This window comes from Saccostrea cucullata, unplaced genomic scaffold (assembly GCF_032062105.1).
Source record: "Saccostrea cucullata isolate Sc308-1 unplaced genomic scaffold, CSIRO_AGI_Scuc_v1 ctg394, whole genome shotgun sequence".
Taxonomy (NCBI): domain Eukaryota; kingdom Metazoa; phylum Mollusca; class Bivalvia; order Ostreida; family Ostreidae; genus Saccostrea; species Saccostrea cuccullata.
Window position 1 is genome coordinate 49888 of NW_026922663.1, and position 17613 is coordinate 67500.

The following is a 17613-nucleotide window of genomic DNA, read 5'->3' on the forward strand; positions in this document are numbered from 1 at the left end:
GGGTTGAAAATGTCGTAAATATTGCGATTTTATTCTCGTGCACACATTCTCAGTTATTTTGCATAATTATATAAGCTTGAAAGTTTTCATGATAACAATAAATCTTGAATTTGTAACCTACTAGCTTTATCTATTTGTCTGCCTTACACACATTTGTTTCTTCTGCAAGCAATTACTTTTAATACATGAACAGGGAGTTATTTATACATGTACTAGTATAATCATGATCCCAGCAGAAGTTTTGGAACACAGTGTTTATAATAAAATGAACATCAAAATGTTTAAGTTATTAACTAAGAAAAGCTTTGTAATCCTTTAGATTATGCATCATCATATTTTATCCAATATACCTGCGAAGAAAATGCTAGATTAGGCTTACAAGGAAACAAAAAAACTTGAAAAAGACAACCTTTTACATGTTGATGAATTTTCGTTTAGATATATTATACATGTAATAGCAGCAATAAAAAGACGACCCTGATGAAATATTTACTGTCTGCTAGATTGCAACACATGTGTAATATATCTTGTTAAGATAAAAAAATGAGTTCACTCAAGTTCACTGAAAAAGATTCATTCTTTTAAATAAGTTTTTCTTATGATTGTATCAATTTAGAAATGAGTATTTTCATCTCATTTTAAAACATTTCATTTTATTTCAGACTATTTTGAGTTCTGGATAAAGTCTATACACACCTACTGTGGTTCTGACAATGAAAAAGATACAAAGCCCGTAGTTATAATTGTAGCAAGTCATTGGAAAGAAGGAATCAGACAGTTCAGGGTGAGTTTTTTTTACCCCTGTGAACTTTTCAATACCACATCATTATCAATTTGACTTTTTTATTCTTCAAGAACGTTTAATTTTTAACACATTATAATACACAAATTCGTTGTATCTTCCATTATATAAACATACAGAGAGAAAATGTCTTCAATTCTCTTTTAAGTTTTTCAGAGGTCAGGAGCTACTGTATACATGTATACATGACCGAATTAAACGGCGACATAATATCTACCGTTACTAATAAATATAAAATAACTTGCTTTTCATGTATAAAAATGAACCAAATAAGCAAGTGAAATTTGTTTTTTTACGACGTAATCAAGTACTTCGTACATTCCTTTGGCGATCGATTTGACCATTTGTACATATAGAATATACCGATAAAAACTAGCCTTTGTTTACAAGTTGTATGTCACTTTTGTCAGCTGCACTGTCTCTAACTTCTATCCTTATTTTGTTAGACCTTAAGTGATATCTTCCTGATATGAGCTTAAATTTACCTTTTCATTAAATTCTAAGATGATAAATGTGTAAATCTGTTGGAAATTATCACAGCATTGCAATTACGCCTATAACAGCTGAAAAAAAAAAAACACCTCGTTCGGCGATGTCGTACTTCAATATAAGCTGTCGCCACTGTCTCTGTGTTAACATCATAAAAACGTTATGCCTTTAGTTACTGAAATCGTATATTAAATGTTTTTGATCAAATTTAATTTTACTTTTACCTGATTGCAAATAAACTGGCTCGGACAAGTGACTCAATCTATCAGATCCATCCATCCCTTTCAGGAGCCCAAAATTATTTAATCATCAATCCTCGAACTTTCTTTTGTCTTTTCATCATTTATTAACAATTTTCACAAGTAAAATATTCCCAGTCAAGAATCTGTTTACTATTACTAATCACAAGTAGCTATTTTTATTTACAAGATTTATTGTATATTGTTAACGTCCCTCTCGAGAATTTTTCACTCAGATGGAGACATCACCGTATGCTGGCAAAGGGCTGCAAATTTTGACCTTTACTCAACACTCAGGGCCATTGAGCAGTGAGGGATCTTTATCGTGCCAACGCCTGCCGCTGACAAGGGGTTTTTGTTTTTAAGGTCTCAAAAGACCTTCAATTTTCACTTCAAAGTGCCGAGTGCATGGCGAAGGAACAGTTGCTACCCATTTTTTATCGACTTAGGTCAGTCACGACCGAGATTCGAACTCACAACCTCCCGATCATGGAGCAAGCGCTCTAAAGACTGAACTACCGTGAACGGTATACTAGTATTCTTGAGAAAAAGGTTTTTTAAAAATGTACCTATATAAGTTTGTGCAAAACTTTGATCGGCCATTGTGGCCCTCTCCTACCCCGAGGGCTCATGATATGAATGAACTTGAGTCTACACTACCTGGAGATTTTTCCTTATAAGTTTCATCTTTCCTGGCACAGTGGTTCTTTTTAAAGAACTCTAAAAATTTTGTAAAACTTAAATCGGCCATTGTGGCTTACCCCCAGGGGTCAGGATTTGAACAAACTTTAATTAACACTACCTAAGGATGCTTCCCTATAAGTTTCGTCATTCCTGCCACAGTGGTTCTTGAGAAGATTTTTTAAAAATACCATCAAATTCTCATTATTTCTGAATTAACTCCCCTTAAATAAAGGCGTGGCTTTTCATTTGAACAAACTTGAATGCCCTTAACCTAAGGATACTTTGTGCTACGCTTGGTTGAAATTGGCTCAGTGGTTCTTGAGAAGTCGGAAATGTGACAAGTTAACGACAACAACGAGGCCGACGACGACAGACAACGGACAAATTTTAATCAGAAAAGCTCACTTATGCCTTCGGCTGAAGTGAGCTAAAAAGTAAAATTCTGGCGAATAAAAAGTGATTTTCAGTAATTGTAGTAATTGGAGAATTTTTTATTTCACAGGATTCAAATCAACTGATTGAGAGCTTGCGCCATCAATTTCCAAAGACATCCAATTTATCACAGTACATCACAGGCGATAACGTTTATTGTGTAGATTTTACTTTACCTCTCCATTATTTAGAAACTTGCTTCTTCAACATAGCTTCCAATCAACGATGGAGAGAAAGCATTCCAAAAGAATGGTCTTTCTTTGGAATAGAAATTAACCAGAAAAAGCACTCGGAGCGGATCTTGAAAATCTCAAATTTAACAACGGAAATTCCAGGGATTACGGCTAAAGAAAAGATGGATTCAGATAAAGCTGAAAAGGGTGCACAAGACATGCTGAGATATTATCATGATGCCGGAAAAGCTTTATATTTTAATGAAAATGGTCTAGGAGAAGAGGTTATTATTGACGTCCAATGGTTTATTGACGCCTTCAAACATATCATCACAGACAAGCTTCATTTCATAGGTATCCCTGTCACTCAAGATGACTGGGATGAATATTATGAGACTGGAAATTTGCGGGACCGGCTTCTGATAGAAATTTGGAAACATAAAGATAAAGAATTGTTTGAAAAGCTGAAGGAAGAAGACCAAGATTATAAAATTAAATTTGGATCATATAAGGAAGATAAACGATATCTGCAATTTCATAGGATATCACTTCTCAGTTTTATGCAAAGACTTGGTTTACTGGCCCTTGGTACAAAGTCCCACTATGTTCCATGCATGAACAGGAAAGAAGTGGAGTGTCATCTTTCAAATCTGATTAACAATTCGCACAGTAAAACGTCAGTACTTATTTATCGATTTGACTTCTTACCGTTTTTCTTGTTTTATCGACTTACTATCCATTGCATGCAAGAAGATGGTTGGAATGTACTACAAAATCAAGGTACATCTTGCCTCTACAAAAACGCCGCTTTGTTCTCGTGTAAGGAAACAAACTTCCTTTTGTCCGTGACAGAAGAGTCTATACAACTTCAGGTATTCTGTTTGATACCAGGACGTAATTTGGAAAGGACAAAAACGTGCAAGATTCAAGAAAGAATTGAAGACCTGTTAAATGATTTAGCGGGAACATTTCATAGAAAAATAGAGTTTGTAAGAGGTTTCAGATGTCAAATAGACGAAGAAAAAGTGATTGCTGTTGATATCAAAGGACATTTCTTACTAGAAAAAAATTACATTCCAAAAGAAGACTGTAAAATGATGTGCCCGTTGCATACGATTTCAGATCAGCATGTCATTGATACAGCTGAGTTTACTAGATATTGGAAATTGGAAAGAGAAACCGTGCCTTAAAATTTCAAAAAAAATAGAATATTTTTTAATTTAATTCTAAATTGTTGATGGCTTACAAATTTTTAAAGTAACTTGTAGCTCGTTTCACTTATTGGGCTCGTTGTTTTATTGTCCCTCAGCTTAAAAGATAGGATTATGTGGAAATCCTCCTTATCTCGTTATTCATCTTTCCTTCTGTTTGCATTGTCGTGTGAACTGTTTAAAATTCTCGACTTCATAAGAATAACCAGAAAAAAAATTACAAATGTTGGCACATAGCATCCTTAGGTAAAGGGCAATGAAAAGGAACCATATATAAGATTGGAATATGTAATGATTTCTTTTTTATTATTTTTCTTAAACTCCCCCTTAATTACTGCAGGACTAAAAATACTAACTTCAACTCTCTGCCCTTGCACCTTTAAGTAACGCATGTACATAATTTATTAATCGATGTCAACTTTCAATAATCAGATTCACCCACACAGATATGTAATAAATTACGAATATATTGTACATACAATATAAAACGAGGTCAACCGTCGATCATTAGATGAAATATTAGGTTTATATTAGTGTATATACATAGATCATGTAGATATATACATGTAAAAAAAAATAATAAATTGAACCCGAATAATAATTTAATTTATATGTTTCATATTTCAACATTTTAAGATAGCATCCAGGTGGCCAGTTCATCTGTCCGTCTCCCATACCATGTATGTGAAGATGATTTATTATATACTCATCAATTTCCTTGTTTTTGTTACTGTTAATTTTACCGAGTTTGATCCGATTTTCCGGATCACCACACTGTGGTTTTCTGAATCCATATCACCAATCTCTGAGACTGATGACGTAGTACGCAAAAACATGACGTTAATTTTCTTGCGCGTTAAACAGTCCATTGTTATTATGCTTTGTTTTATGGATAAATATTATACAATTGATCTCTAAATTTTATTCTGCTATATTTATTTAGCTATAAGGGGGTATATAATAAATTTATCATCAAAACAGTAACTTGATCCGAAGAGCCGTATCACGTCTCGTTGACAGGAGCGGATGATCAGACCAAACTCAACGCTTCGCGACTAGTTGGATCTGATGATCCGCGCCTGTCAACTCGACGTGATACGACCCTTCGGATCAAGTTACTGTTATAATAATATATATGTACTGACTTTGCCCCTTTTGGTCCATCGTTAATTACTGAGGGAAAAAATTGAAATTGGAAAATGTTGAGAAACAAAATGGTTGACATTGAAGAATATTTGACAAGACAAGCCTATAAATTGCTTTAAAAATTCTTTGTATCTATATGTTGTCAATGTCGTTATTAAGGTAAGGTTTGCGTCTCCTTCCAACTCATATTTTTTTTAATATGCACACATGCTATAGATCAATTTATTCAGGGATATTAGCTTTATCATTTAATATGATTTTCAAAGATATTGCCCGTCCCATGTTTTTAGTAAAAGACGCCAAATTTAACGTATTTCATATTTCACCTCGAATATTATTTTCATTGAAAAAATTGATTTATTTTATAAATTATCAAACTTTTATAATTAAAATGACCTGAATAAGTATAATTCATGCTTCTATTATTTAAACTTTTAATTTTCCGTTATCAAAAATGTGAAAATTTGGGTAAAAAAGAAGATTTTTCAATTTTCCTTGATAAAGTGAAACCGTTGCCATGGCAACAAAAATATGAAAATCAACGTTTTACATATCTACCGATTCCATCAAAATCCATGAAGTTATTAATTTGATCATTTTCAGTAATTTGAACTAAAAAAATATGTATGTCCCCAATATTATTTCCATGGAAACAGGGGCTTTATTATGGGTTCAAAACATAAAAGTCAGGTTTTTTTCTACACTTTTAAAGACAACATTGATATCACCTTGTCATGGTGAATGTTTAAGACTAAATGTTATTTTTGATATTGTTTTTAGGCATAAATTGGCCAAAAATATTCAAAATAAAACTCCTCCTGTGCTACATGATGGTCTAAAAAATTATTCCATGGAAGAACTCTAGTATTTATGGCAATTTTTACATCTGAATATTCTGATGAAATTGTCCATGAATCATACTGCAACACCTTTAGAAGTACATGTATATGTATATAAACATACTTCGGAACATGTTGCAACTAAACCAATTAAAAGCCTATGAATTTGACCTCATGCTGATTTAGTTATTTCAACATGTAGTAACTTCTAGACATCTTTGTAACAAAATACCTTTATTCAGTTATGGCTGGTGACTGTCATTATACATGTATGCCATTTTTTGAGTGAAATGTTGTAAGCATAGCATCCATGAAGCTGCTGTTTTTATAATTAAATGATTTCTTTACTTCGAAGAGTAGAAATGCTATCTTTAAAGTAATGTTTGTTTGCCCTCTCTTGACTCAGGGTAAAATTATTGGGTCGGTAGGTGATAAAATCTTCAACAATATTTTTAAGGGGGATAAGAGGAATAAAAAGAAAAAAATACGGCCCTGCATTGAAAAAAAAGTTTTCAGTCTGGTCAATTTAGTCAGTCGGTCTGGAGAGGCCGACAACAAAACATTTTTTAAAGATGGCCTATTTCTACACTTCATGGACATTAGCTCAATCATTGGATTAGGTAGTCTGAGAATTTAAATTGAAATATCAGACAGAACAAAATAAAAATGAATTCTAAGTGACATCAATTCATACTTTAATAAGTTTACAGAGTACTTCTGATTTCAGAGAAAAGGCAAATTCTGCAAAATGACATAACACTATCATAAATATTTGTCAAGAACAGGGAAAAAGAAACAATGCTACAGTGATAGATATTTATCCTTGATATCCATGAAATAATAATTTAAATATAACAAAATTTTCTCCTTTTTAAAATCAAAATACAGAAAAAAAATAAAAGATTATAAATGTAAACCATTTTAAAATAAACTCCATGTATTTGTGAAAGATTTAAATTTTAGTAGATTACTAAACTGGTCTTATCATGCCTACTAAATTAACAACCTTACAATTTCCAAGTGTCATGTTTTAAACTGTTACAGTAGATATAATTATACATGTTCACAGTTCACTGTAGCTTTATGTACAAAACTCATCAGTTTTCAGAAATACTTATTTGAGCATATTAGGTCCTGGTAAGAACAAAATTTAATGAATAAAAAATTAATCTTAATTGTTCATGTATTAATTTCCTTGCAATTTTACAAACCCTTTTAAGAAACTTGTTTCATGTAAGTATAGACAAAAGCAACCTTCAATTAATACCTATGATGTTTATATACATTTATTTTACTGAAAACAAATTTATTCAAAGATGGACAAACAGAGCATGCACTGCAATCATCACATACACATATTTTCTAAATATATGGAAAACAGCATGTATATACTAGACAGGATGTTGTTAAACATTAAATTTTCTTCTATAATCTATAGACATATAAAAATATGCATTGGGTATAACAAGTCCGAAGTTCTTCTCCAAATCTCCATTGATTTTACCATGTCTGGTTCAACATCTTAGCTTGATCCATCCAACTTTCTTTTATATTCTTGAGCTTATATGGGATGACCTCTACTTTGATTGATGGCACAAATCTTTTAAGGAAACACTGAAGTACTTTTTTTTGGTTCTTATCTATTCCAGTTAACAACCCATGATCTGAAATCATGTGTTAATTTTTACAATAACATTTAAGGAATTGCATTTTTGGAATTTCATAAGGAATTGCACTGAGTTTCATTCACTCAATCGAATGAAATGAATAAACTTCCAACATAATCAATGAAGAATCAATATGAAATTATTGTAAAATTTACAGATTGAATTAGTGAAATGCAAATGCTTGATCAAGAAAATTAATGTTCTTGTCATGCACAATCTGCATCTCTTTTTTATTAATTAGAAAATAAGATATTAATTAAAATCAAACCTCATTTAAAAACTTTAAGGTAACTTGAACAATTGAATACCTGTTCCAATAATGTTACAAAAATTAGGCCTAAAAAGCAAGGATTTTATTTTTCATAATTTCTTGAATGAATGCATTTTTATTTTTTAGCAATGTTGGGATATTAGTCACATCCTGACATCCTTGTACCGTTTATTCATCGTTTATAAATCCGTAGTCAGTAGATCATTCATAACTTTCAGTAAAATGAATAGTTAAATTAATAATTACCTGATGAAAATACTATCAACAATCAAACTGTCAACATCATCATTGGACATGGTCAAATGCACTGTGACTTTTCTTCCTTGTTCGGACTGCATATAGCATAATACTTTACAGTATACTCTCAGGTCTTTTCTTTATTCTTTCCCATTGTCACTTAAAACTTTAGCAAGAAACACACAACAGTACAATGCGTCAATGACTTTCTTCGGAATAGCCGTGTAACTTGCCACGTTCCGTATCGAAAATAAACAAGTCCTTCTTTATTGGTTCATCCACATGCATCACGCTAATCTCAGAGGCTTCTAAGATTCCTATGTTTTGATTTGTTATAAGACTTTCTCCTGAAAGCGTCCTTTGTTATTAGTCCTAACAATAAGTGACAACAAACATCAAGTATGACAGAGGAAATTCGTTACCGAGATGCTTAGCATCGCTGGTTTCAATTCACCTGTTTCAAACGCTTTGGTGATTCGCAAGAGTTATCTCCCTGTAAACGCAAACCTTACCTTCAATTTAAATGCATTGTTTTTGTTTTTACATGTTTTAACTCAGCTTAAGTTTACCATCTATGTTATACTTCTACATATGTTACTTTACCTAGTCTATATCCATTAGAAAGATTCTCCTGTTTTGCAACTTCCTGGCAGTTAATAAAAGGTGTCCTTAAAGCTGAAAAAGGAAGTTTCCTTAAGACAAAATATAAAATATTATAAAAAAAACTAGAGGTACCCTTGAGCGATGAGCTCACTAAATGATACCTCCTGCCTCCATGTAGTTATAATGGCAAAGTATAATTTTTGCTGTGGCCGGGAAATCCAAAATATGTGTCGGATCAAAAAGTAAAAAAGGAGATGCACAATAGCAATATGTAATAAAGATTTTGTGAAAGTTTCATCAAATTTAATTCAGGAGTTGCGGAAAAGAGATGGGTATCCCAATACATAACAGACGGACGGACGGACGTACAGACGGACGGAATTAACGATTACTATATACACTCCCGCTTTTCAAGCAAGGGGGGGGGCATAATCAACAGTTGTGCAATTTTATGAAGACACGGCCTTGAAGATTAGCCTACTTTTCAAATGTTTTAACCTTGTTCATAATGTGAATAAGAAGAGAGGGATCTTCAGTAATACAAATGTGCATTACATGTACCTGTGGCAAGACCGTTTCAAACATATACATGACAAGACCGTTTCAAACATGTACTGCGTTTTTTTTACCCTGTGACATTGACCTTGAAGTCCAAACTTCTCTTCTAAAACTGTAATCTTGGTCTTAACATTTGAATGAGAGGGGATATTGTTTTAATATTTCATAGATGTATTACCTGCTTCAAGGCCTTTCTTAATACACTACAATTTTTTTACCTCGTGACTTTCACCTAAAATTTTAACCTTCTTTCCTCATAACTTTTGAAAGGGAAGAAATAATTATGATGGCTTTCATTTTTGACACACGCATTGGCTGTTACAAGATGCTCCAAAGCATGCTATGAGTTTTGAGTCCCTGTTATTAACCTCATGTTTGATCTAAATTTCATAACTTTCAAAAATGTTTTTTTTTTTGGGAGAATAATTTTGCATCAAATATGAAAAGGCTTATGTATTGGATACAACATACCATAAACAAGCAAATTTATAGCATTGTGGTCCCCCGATTTCGGTGTCTTTCTGGCTGAGATGTCATTTTTATGATATATTGTGTCAAATATGAAATCCCTATCATATGTCGTTCAGAAGTAATCATCGAAGTTTATTTATTTTTTTTTTTGAAAATAAGGTCATTTGTGAAGGTTGACTTTGTGAGCCAATCTACACTATATATGTAACTTGTTTTTTTGTTTTTTATAATTTATACAATATATTCTTATTAAGTGTCTTATCTTCATGGAACTCGAAATTAATGATCATAAAATACTGTTTTTAACAGCGAATAATTATTAGCAAAAAGAAAATAAGTTGGTATACTTGTCCAGGACTTTTTGGTATAACCCATGTATTTGCAAAAAGTATTTTGACCTGTTAAGAGAAAATCAGTTCAAGGTTACTACCGTCCCTCTTCCCAAGAGGACAACCTGGTAAAAATATGAGCCCGACTTGGCCAAGTAATGGGAAAATATACTCCAGACAAGGATTTCAAACAAAGGCTTTATTACCCTGACCTCTGATCTATAAAACTGGTTCAAAGTTAATGCCCTGCTTCTACTATGGGCCCCATTCACTCTATGGAAGAAAAATGATATCCAACTTCCCCAAGGTGAGAGATAATATATATTGGACAAGGATCATAGACAGGGATGTTTTGTTTACGCAGCTAGGTAAAGGCTGCCCATAGAAATACATCTTAAAATATTACGTTAAAATCAATATAATGTTGATATTATTTTTATTAGCATGTGTTTTATTTAATGGGAATTCTACTACTGCATATGCATTTTTGGGGCCTCTGCCAAGTTCGTCCAAAACGACTTCACTTACATGTACACCAGCTGTTTGCCATGTGACACATTTAAAATTAGTCTAAAAATGTGCGAATACAAAGATCGTAAAAGTTCAAGGATATACGAATAATTGTTTAACATGGAATTGATTGTGTTTTGTTAATGACAAATTTCTTAACCCGAAAAGTGCTGGGAGCAATTTCCTCATGTCCAGGAATAATATATACGATTTAGAAGTCTTTGGATAAAGTTTATACATTAAGATTATATGCATTGAAAAAAATGTAAAACTACAGAAAAAAGCAACAGTGAACAACTTGCTTCAATCAATTTTCATAGTTATAGGGTCAATAGCTACAAGTGTATAAAAAACCATAATCTATAGTTAAGAAGATAAGAAGAACTTTTGAGATTTTTGAGTGGTTGTGACTGTGATTTTAGTACATTTATATATAAATCTGCATTACAGCATTAAGGCGGCTTAATATGAGACCTAATTGCTTTCATTCTAATAAGACTGGAAAATATTAATTAATACATTAAAAAATATGACTTGATTTTCGTAAAATCACGCTTATTTAATATGTAGAGAAGGATATGGAGATAACGAACAGTGTTCAATCTCAACGTCCATTAAACAATACACAAAATAAGAGCAGAGCAAACACGGACCTCTGAAACATCAGAGGTGGGATCAGGTGCCATGTACATCACTAATTCCTGGTAATAAGGACTTGAGAATCATCAAAACGTGGACCGGGAAATTTTAATGAAACATCTCGGAAAACCAAGCAATTGAAATAGAAAATCAAGCACTAAAAATAAAAGTCAGGTGCTAAAAATAGAAAGTCTGGTACTAAAAATAGAAAGTCAGGTACTAAAAATAGAAAGTCAGGCACTACAGAAAGCCAGTCAAATAACATAGAAAGTCAGGCACTTAAAATGGAAATTTAGGCACTAAAAATGGAAATTAAGGCACTAAAAATAGAAAGTCAGGCACTAAAAATAGAAAAAAAGATATTTATAAAATAGAAAGTCATGCAATGGAAATAGAAAGTTAGACACTAAAAATAGAAAGCAGGGCACTAACTATTTGTAAGATCATATTAGAGAAATCTTTCTCATGTAAAATGAGAGGAGCGGAGCAGAGACCATTCTTCATAACGCAGATTTCTCCTAATAGGATTTTATTGTCTTAAAACAGAACATTAACCAATCAAACGAATGAATAAAAAAAAAACTCCTCCCATGACTGTGTTATATATAATGCCAAAATTGACATTTCATGGTACAAAAGCTCGAAATCTATATCGAACACGTGCAGTGTAATAAATGAACCATTCAGGTTGGCATGGAATTATTTAGTGACAGTTTCAATATAAAACACGTCGGACAGAGTACAATGATCAGAAAACCCTTAAATACAGTTACCAAACAATTTTTACTACAAATGAATAACAAAAATTGTGTTTTGGCGTACTTGTCATGGCCATTTAAGAGATATAAAATATATCATAAAATTACAAATAATGAAAGAAGTATGCGCTGCTGGTAAACAATTGGCAGCATGAAAATTAAGCAATAGAAGTGCGATCTTGATCCAGGGAGCCTGGAAAAAACAGTATCCCCCGGAGAAAGCAATCTATGCAAAATTTTGCTGAACAACAGTCACTTGAAACACACGCAAGACACACAAGGTTAGACACTTCGCCTCCACATACTGTGCAACTCTTCAATCACCGTAAAAGGCAAGAGTTCCAGGCCATGGCGCTGAAAAGGGAAATTAACAAATTGAAAACGAGGGAAACACAACGTCCTAAGCACTGTACAAAATACATGCATATCTTAGCATAAAAGAACGAAGTTACTTATTAGAAAATGAGAAGTTGACTACTTTATAAATCTTATAAATTGTGAACAACTTATTTTACACTAGGCATACAAAATTTATGGAACTGGGAAGGGTAGGGTGGGTACTGAAATATATGTACGTCTAGGAAATGAAAAGGAATATTCTAGATGACATGCGCAAACTACAGGACGACCAATCAGCATACCAAACCCGAGTTAAATTATACATGCCAGAGTTATGCATCTTTGCATATGACTGCACAAAATAAACAGGTTTATCCACATGAGATAACCCTCATTATATGAAACTGTCTGATTTACATGGAAACCTGTATGGTGAAGGTATTAAAGCTGCCGAGTTTACGAATTTTCTTGTATCAGGATTCTAAATGTCTAATTTATAAAATACTTATAATTTGGAGTTAAGATGACGAGGCACCAGTCGGCAGGGATGGACATCGGTCTGGTGTGAAATAAAATATGGTAAAAATTTGAGATGAATCTGTCTTCAGAGACAATGTTGGTCTCTGGTAATTATGACACTAATTGTATTTTATGAATGTTTTGAGATGAAAAAAAAAGCAAAAGATAAAAGTTGAAATAAAAATAGAAAATTTAAATATCATTGTAAACAGCACCTGGATTTGGCAATAGCTTTTTTTGTTATAAAAAAACCAATAAAGACACACTCGTATTACTTTCAAGTGAACTAAGAGTTAAATATTTTTAAAAAGGAGAATTCTTCACCATGAAGACTCAATTTTTTGCGAGAAATTGAAGCATTTGAATGGCTGAATAAGTACGTTCTGTTCTAACAAAGTGAAAGCCATGCACTGAAAATAGAATGTCATGAACTAAGAAAAGAAAATCTGGCACTAAAAATAGAAATCTAGTTACTAAACAGAAAGCCATGTACAAAAAATAGAAATCCAAGCACTAAAAATAGAAAGTCAGACACTAGAAATAGAAAGCCATGCACTAAAAATAGAAAGCCAGACACTAAAAATAGGAAACCAGGCACTAAAATTAGAAAGCCGATTTAAAAATAAAAGGTTGTGTACTATATAATGATATGCAATGATAATAGAAAGTCATGCACAAAGAATAGAACTCCAGGCACTTAAAATGGTAAGCAATACACTGAAAATAGTAAGTCAGTCATTCAAAATAAAAAAATAGAGGTTGTTCATTTAAATTCAGAGGAACTAGATAATTTGATTAAGGAGAGAAATTTCGTTAATACCAAAAAAATTCTAATTTTTGGTGGGCTTGGTGTAAAATGCGGAGGATGGAGTCTCCACAAAATGCCAAAATGGAGGGTCAAAGAGTGCAAGGGGTGGAGCCTCTTGTGTTAGATGATGCAAGAGGTGGAGCATAGTGCTTGTCGTAAATTAAGCACGTACTTATCAGATCTGTCATCTCATTTTCTGATACTCCGTGAGAATGTGTTACATTACCCAAACAATTAAAAAAAATAATTTCATTGAAGTTGAGTGAATGAAACTCAGTTATATCTCCCAACCTGATTTTGTGATGACCATTTGACAGTATCTGATGACATTTGTTTATAAAGTCCATAAAATACAAAATGAGAAACAAAGAAACAGGAAACGGTAATTAAAAAAAAATAATGAACACCACATTTCAACGAGGGGAACAGCTTTGCTGATTATTTAATTTTTAACGATAACAGAGACTGACTGAAACAGAATAGCATCAAAATTATTATCTTTTGGTGATATTTTACACAGATATATATAAATAGACTGATATGTATATAAAGGTGTCAATGAATATCGGCCTCATTACAAAACACCTATTACACCATCTGAAATCTGATTGCTGTCGAAGACACTGTCCGATGTTGGAAATGTGCCGTGATGTCATTATTCACTCAGAAATATTATTCCATTTTAGAAAAATTAAAAATAATTAAATAATAGATTCAGTAAATTAACTGATTGTTTTATTAGAGAACTCTGGCCATTAACTGTTTTTATTTTATTTTTTTGCTCTAAAAAGAATGAGAAACAAGCATCATGATAAAGAGACAACAAAATGAAAATCGAAATGACCTACAGATATGAGAAACAAATGAGGGGCATACAGACCGTGCTTGTGATTTAAATTTTGTTTTGCGATATCACAGATGTTAGGTGCAATGGAAACTGTCTGATTTACATTGCTATCTCGAAGTAACCCAAGAGGTCTTGACAGATTTTATTAGTATAGGTATCAAATATCTGAAGGGCCAAATGTTAAAATTGCTAAGGGCTAGATTACCTAAACTTCTAGGGAAAGATGACAAAAAATATGTCCCCTCATTTGTTGTTGATATAATTGAAAGTCATGTTATCTTTTTTTGTGCTAAATTCATTTTCAGTTGTAATTTAATTGTATCTTCGTTTTGTGGTGTATACACATACAGAAGCTTTTGTAGCTTTTACAGCAATTATGAAATATACTTTTTAATTGTTGATAATTTAAAGACAAAGTGATCTGCGATATGTTATGCATGACATATTTCTATGCAATAAATTTTTTGGGACATACCAGTATCTAGACTCAGTAATTAATTCTGACAGGCACTTTTTATCACTGATGGAGAGCTCTACAAACAACCCAGTTGTATCCAGCTTCTAAAATGATTGAAACATAAAACGGGCAAATGTATAAAAATTGACACAAGAGGCTCCACCCCTTGCACTCTTTGACCCTCCATTTTGGAGTTTTGTGGAGACTCCATCCTCCGCATTTTACACCAAGCCTTTTTGGTGTCCACCGTCTTCATAACATTCCACAGTCCCCAGTGACATGTATCATTTTAACAACAGTTGTGTTAATGGTCCAACATTATAATATAAACTATTACCTGGGCTACTAAATAAATTGTAATTAGGCATTTTGAACTGTTTTCCGGTGCATTTTAATGTTTTCTGCATACCATGCAACAGTCAAATCTGTTTAACCATTTCAGAACTGTCAATCACGCCATTTGCGTCAAAAACGCATTGGTAGCCTATCGTATACCTAAACGCCGGATAATGTTACAGATACTTTAAGGACTACTAGGCCGATCTGAACCTATGTTGGGGCATCGATCACACGACAAAATACAACTGATTCCAACCCGTCAACGGTCACAGGCCGTGAAATGTTACTAAGGCATTAGGTTTATTATCGGGATTATGAAATCGTCTTTGAAATGAATGATTGATTTCGCAATCTTTTGGCATCACTAGCAATTGAGATGTATAACGTGGTAACTAAAATAAAATTAAATATAGTGCGCAATCTATGCTTAGATAAATGTTATTAGAGGCACAATTTCCATAATAGTCTTCAAAATTCAAAAAAGTCTTCAAGTTCAGATCATGATATATGGGGGTAGGGGATGTAGGGATAGGCAACAATGAATATGGAATTTTTACAAAGGAATATATATGAAAATTCTTTAAAATTCTTCTGTTCGAGAACAGCAAAGCCTTTTTTTTAATGATGAGGAAGCATCCGTTGGAAGTTTAATATTCAAGCCAGCACCTTCCTCTTAATTCAAATTTATCAATAGTAATTGAACTTATTTGGGCTTTTTCTAGTCAATGTGCTTATGAGAAAGATATGGTCCCTGGACCTCTTATTGTCTTTTTGATTGTGAGATATCTTTATTTGTTTTGGGTTTTTATTTGTATTTGTTTCTGGTTATTGTTTTTAAAAATACACTACGAGTCATTAAGTAAATTTATTTTTAAAAAATCGATTTAAAGCCTTGTTTTCTTTTTAATTTAGGATTAATGCACATGTACTTATAAATAAATAAAGGTGTTTCTTGCTACTTGATGGTACAAAAGTTTTGATTTTATTAGTTGAGATAAAAAGAATGAGCGGTCTGATTAATAAAATGTAAATTAAAAAAATACTTTCTGCATGTCTCCATGTTTTACATCCCACATGAATCTTAAAGCAAATTTAACTGGTTTGGTATAGAGGGTCGGAAGTTTCAATTGCTCTCTCACTGCATTTAGTTTCCTCGGTCTCCATCACTTAAGAATTACAATGGGCATTTAAATATCAAGTGCTTATGCATTTAGTACATTGATCTTCAGAGTAAACCTGAGAATTAGCGTTTTAAGTAAATCTACATGTTCTGTTCATCATTTTAAAGAAACCCATGTGTGATGATAGAATTATAATGAACCATTGGTTTTAATAAGGTAAGCCTTCATGTCAAATTAGCACCATTTAACTAATGTGTATTTAACATTTCAAAACTGAAAGTAGTTTGGAAGTCTCCATTTCATTATTTATTGTTTAAATCAAATGCGCTGAATTGGCTTTTTTTTCTTAGATGGAAAAGAAAACAATCTTCAGATTATTAACATTTTTACGTTTAGGAAAGCACTATCAATTTAGAAAACTTAATACACATGTGTGTTCCGGTGTGTTAAAATAAAAAAAAAAGCATTAAATCACTGAATTAAAATACTTTGCAGGAAGAAAGTGTATGTATAATGTAGTACTTATTTAGCATTGGAGTGTCTGAAGGTCACGATGCAGGGGTCAGGGAATCAAATATTCCGGTAGTTTAGGCTATAAACGTTTTTTCTGCTTAAACAGTGCATTTTTTTTCTTTTCTGTATACCTTCATTTGTTTTAAATCAACTCCCAATATACTTTCTATGACGCATAAATTGTGTGTGTTGCTGTCTTTTAAATGCAAATTATTGTGGCTCTTGACAGGTAAAGAATTTCGGAAAGTCTTTCAAACAGTCTTACATGTATGTTTTAAGAAATGACATAACATCTATAGGTTACACTGTAGCAGCGATCACTGGTTTGTTTATACCCTGTTATGCGTGATAAATAAGCGACAAACAGCATGTTAGATTAATTTTTGTGTAGATTTATTTGAGTGATATCATAATAAATATTCCTCGTACAAATTAGTCCGCCCCCTCTTTGTAACCTTAACTGTGATGTGTGTGTGTGTGTTTTTTTTTGCGATTATGTTCTTTAAAAAAAAAACAAAAATTATAAATAATATGGATAATCTAATATAAAGTAATCATCTCAATACTTTCAGTTATCGTCTCAAATTATTCAGTTATTGACTTCGTATGATT

At 32.5% G+C, this 17613-nt stretch overlaps 2 protein-coding genes across 2 annotated transcripts in view; both read left to right on the forward strand.

Moving 5' to 3' along the window:
* Positions 1-4717, forward strand: part of LOC134262171 (uncharacterized) — a 30706-nt gene extending 25989 nt beyond the window's left edge. Inside the window, exons 7-8 of the mRNA XM_062744563.1 lie at positions 663-784; positions 2717-4717. Coding sequence (XP_062600547.1) covers positions 663-784; positions 2717-4009 — 1415 coding nt within the window. The 3' untranslated portion in view covers positions 4010-4717. The remainder of the gene's footprint in view (positions 1-662; positions 785-2716) is intronic.
* An 11870-nt stretch (positions 4718-16587) lies between these two features.
* The window catches only part of LOC134262172 (uncharacterized), a 43001-nt gene continuing 41975 nt past the window's right edge, over positions 16588-17613 (forward strand). The window contains exon 1 of the mRNA XM_062744564.1: positions 16588-16704. The gene's annotated coding sequence lies outside the window, so the exon portion shown is untranslated. The remainder of the gene's footprint in view (positions 16705-17613) is intronic.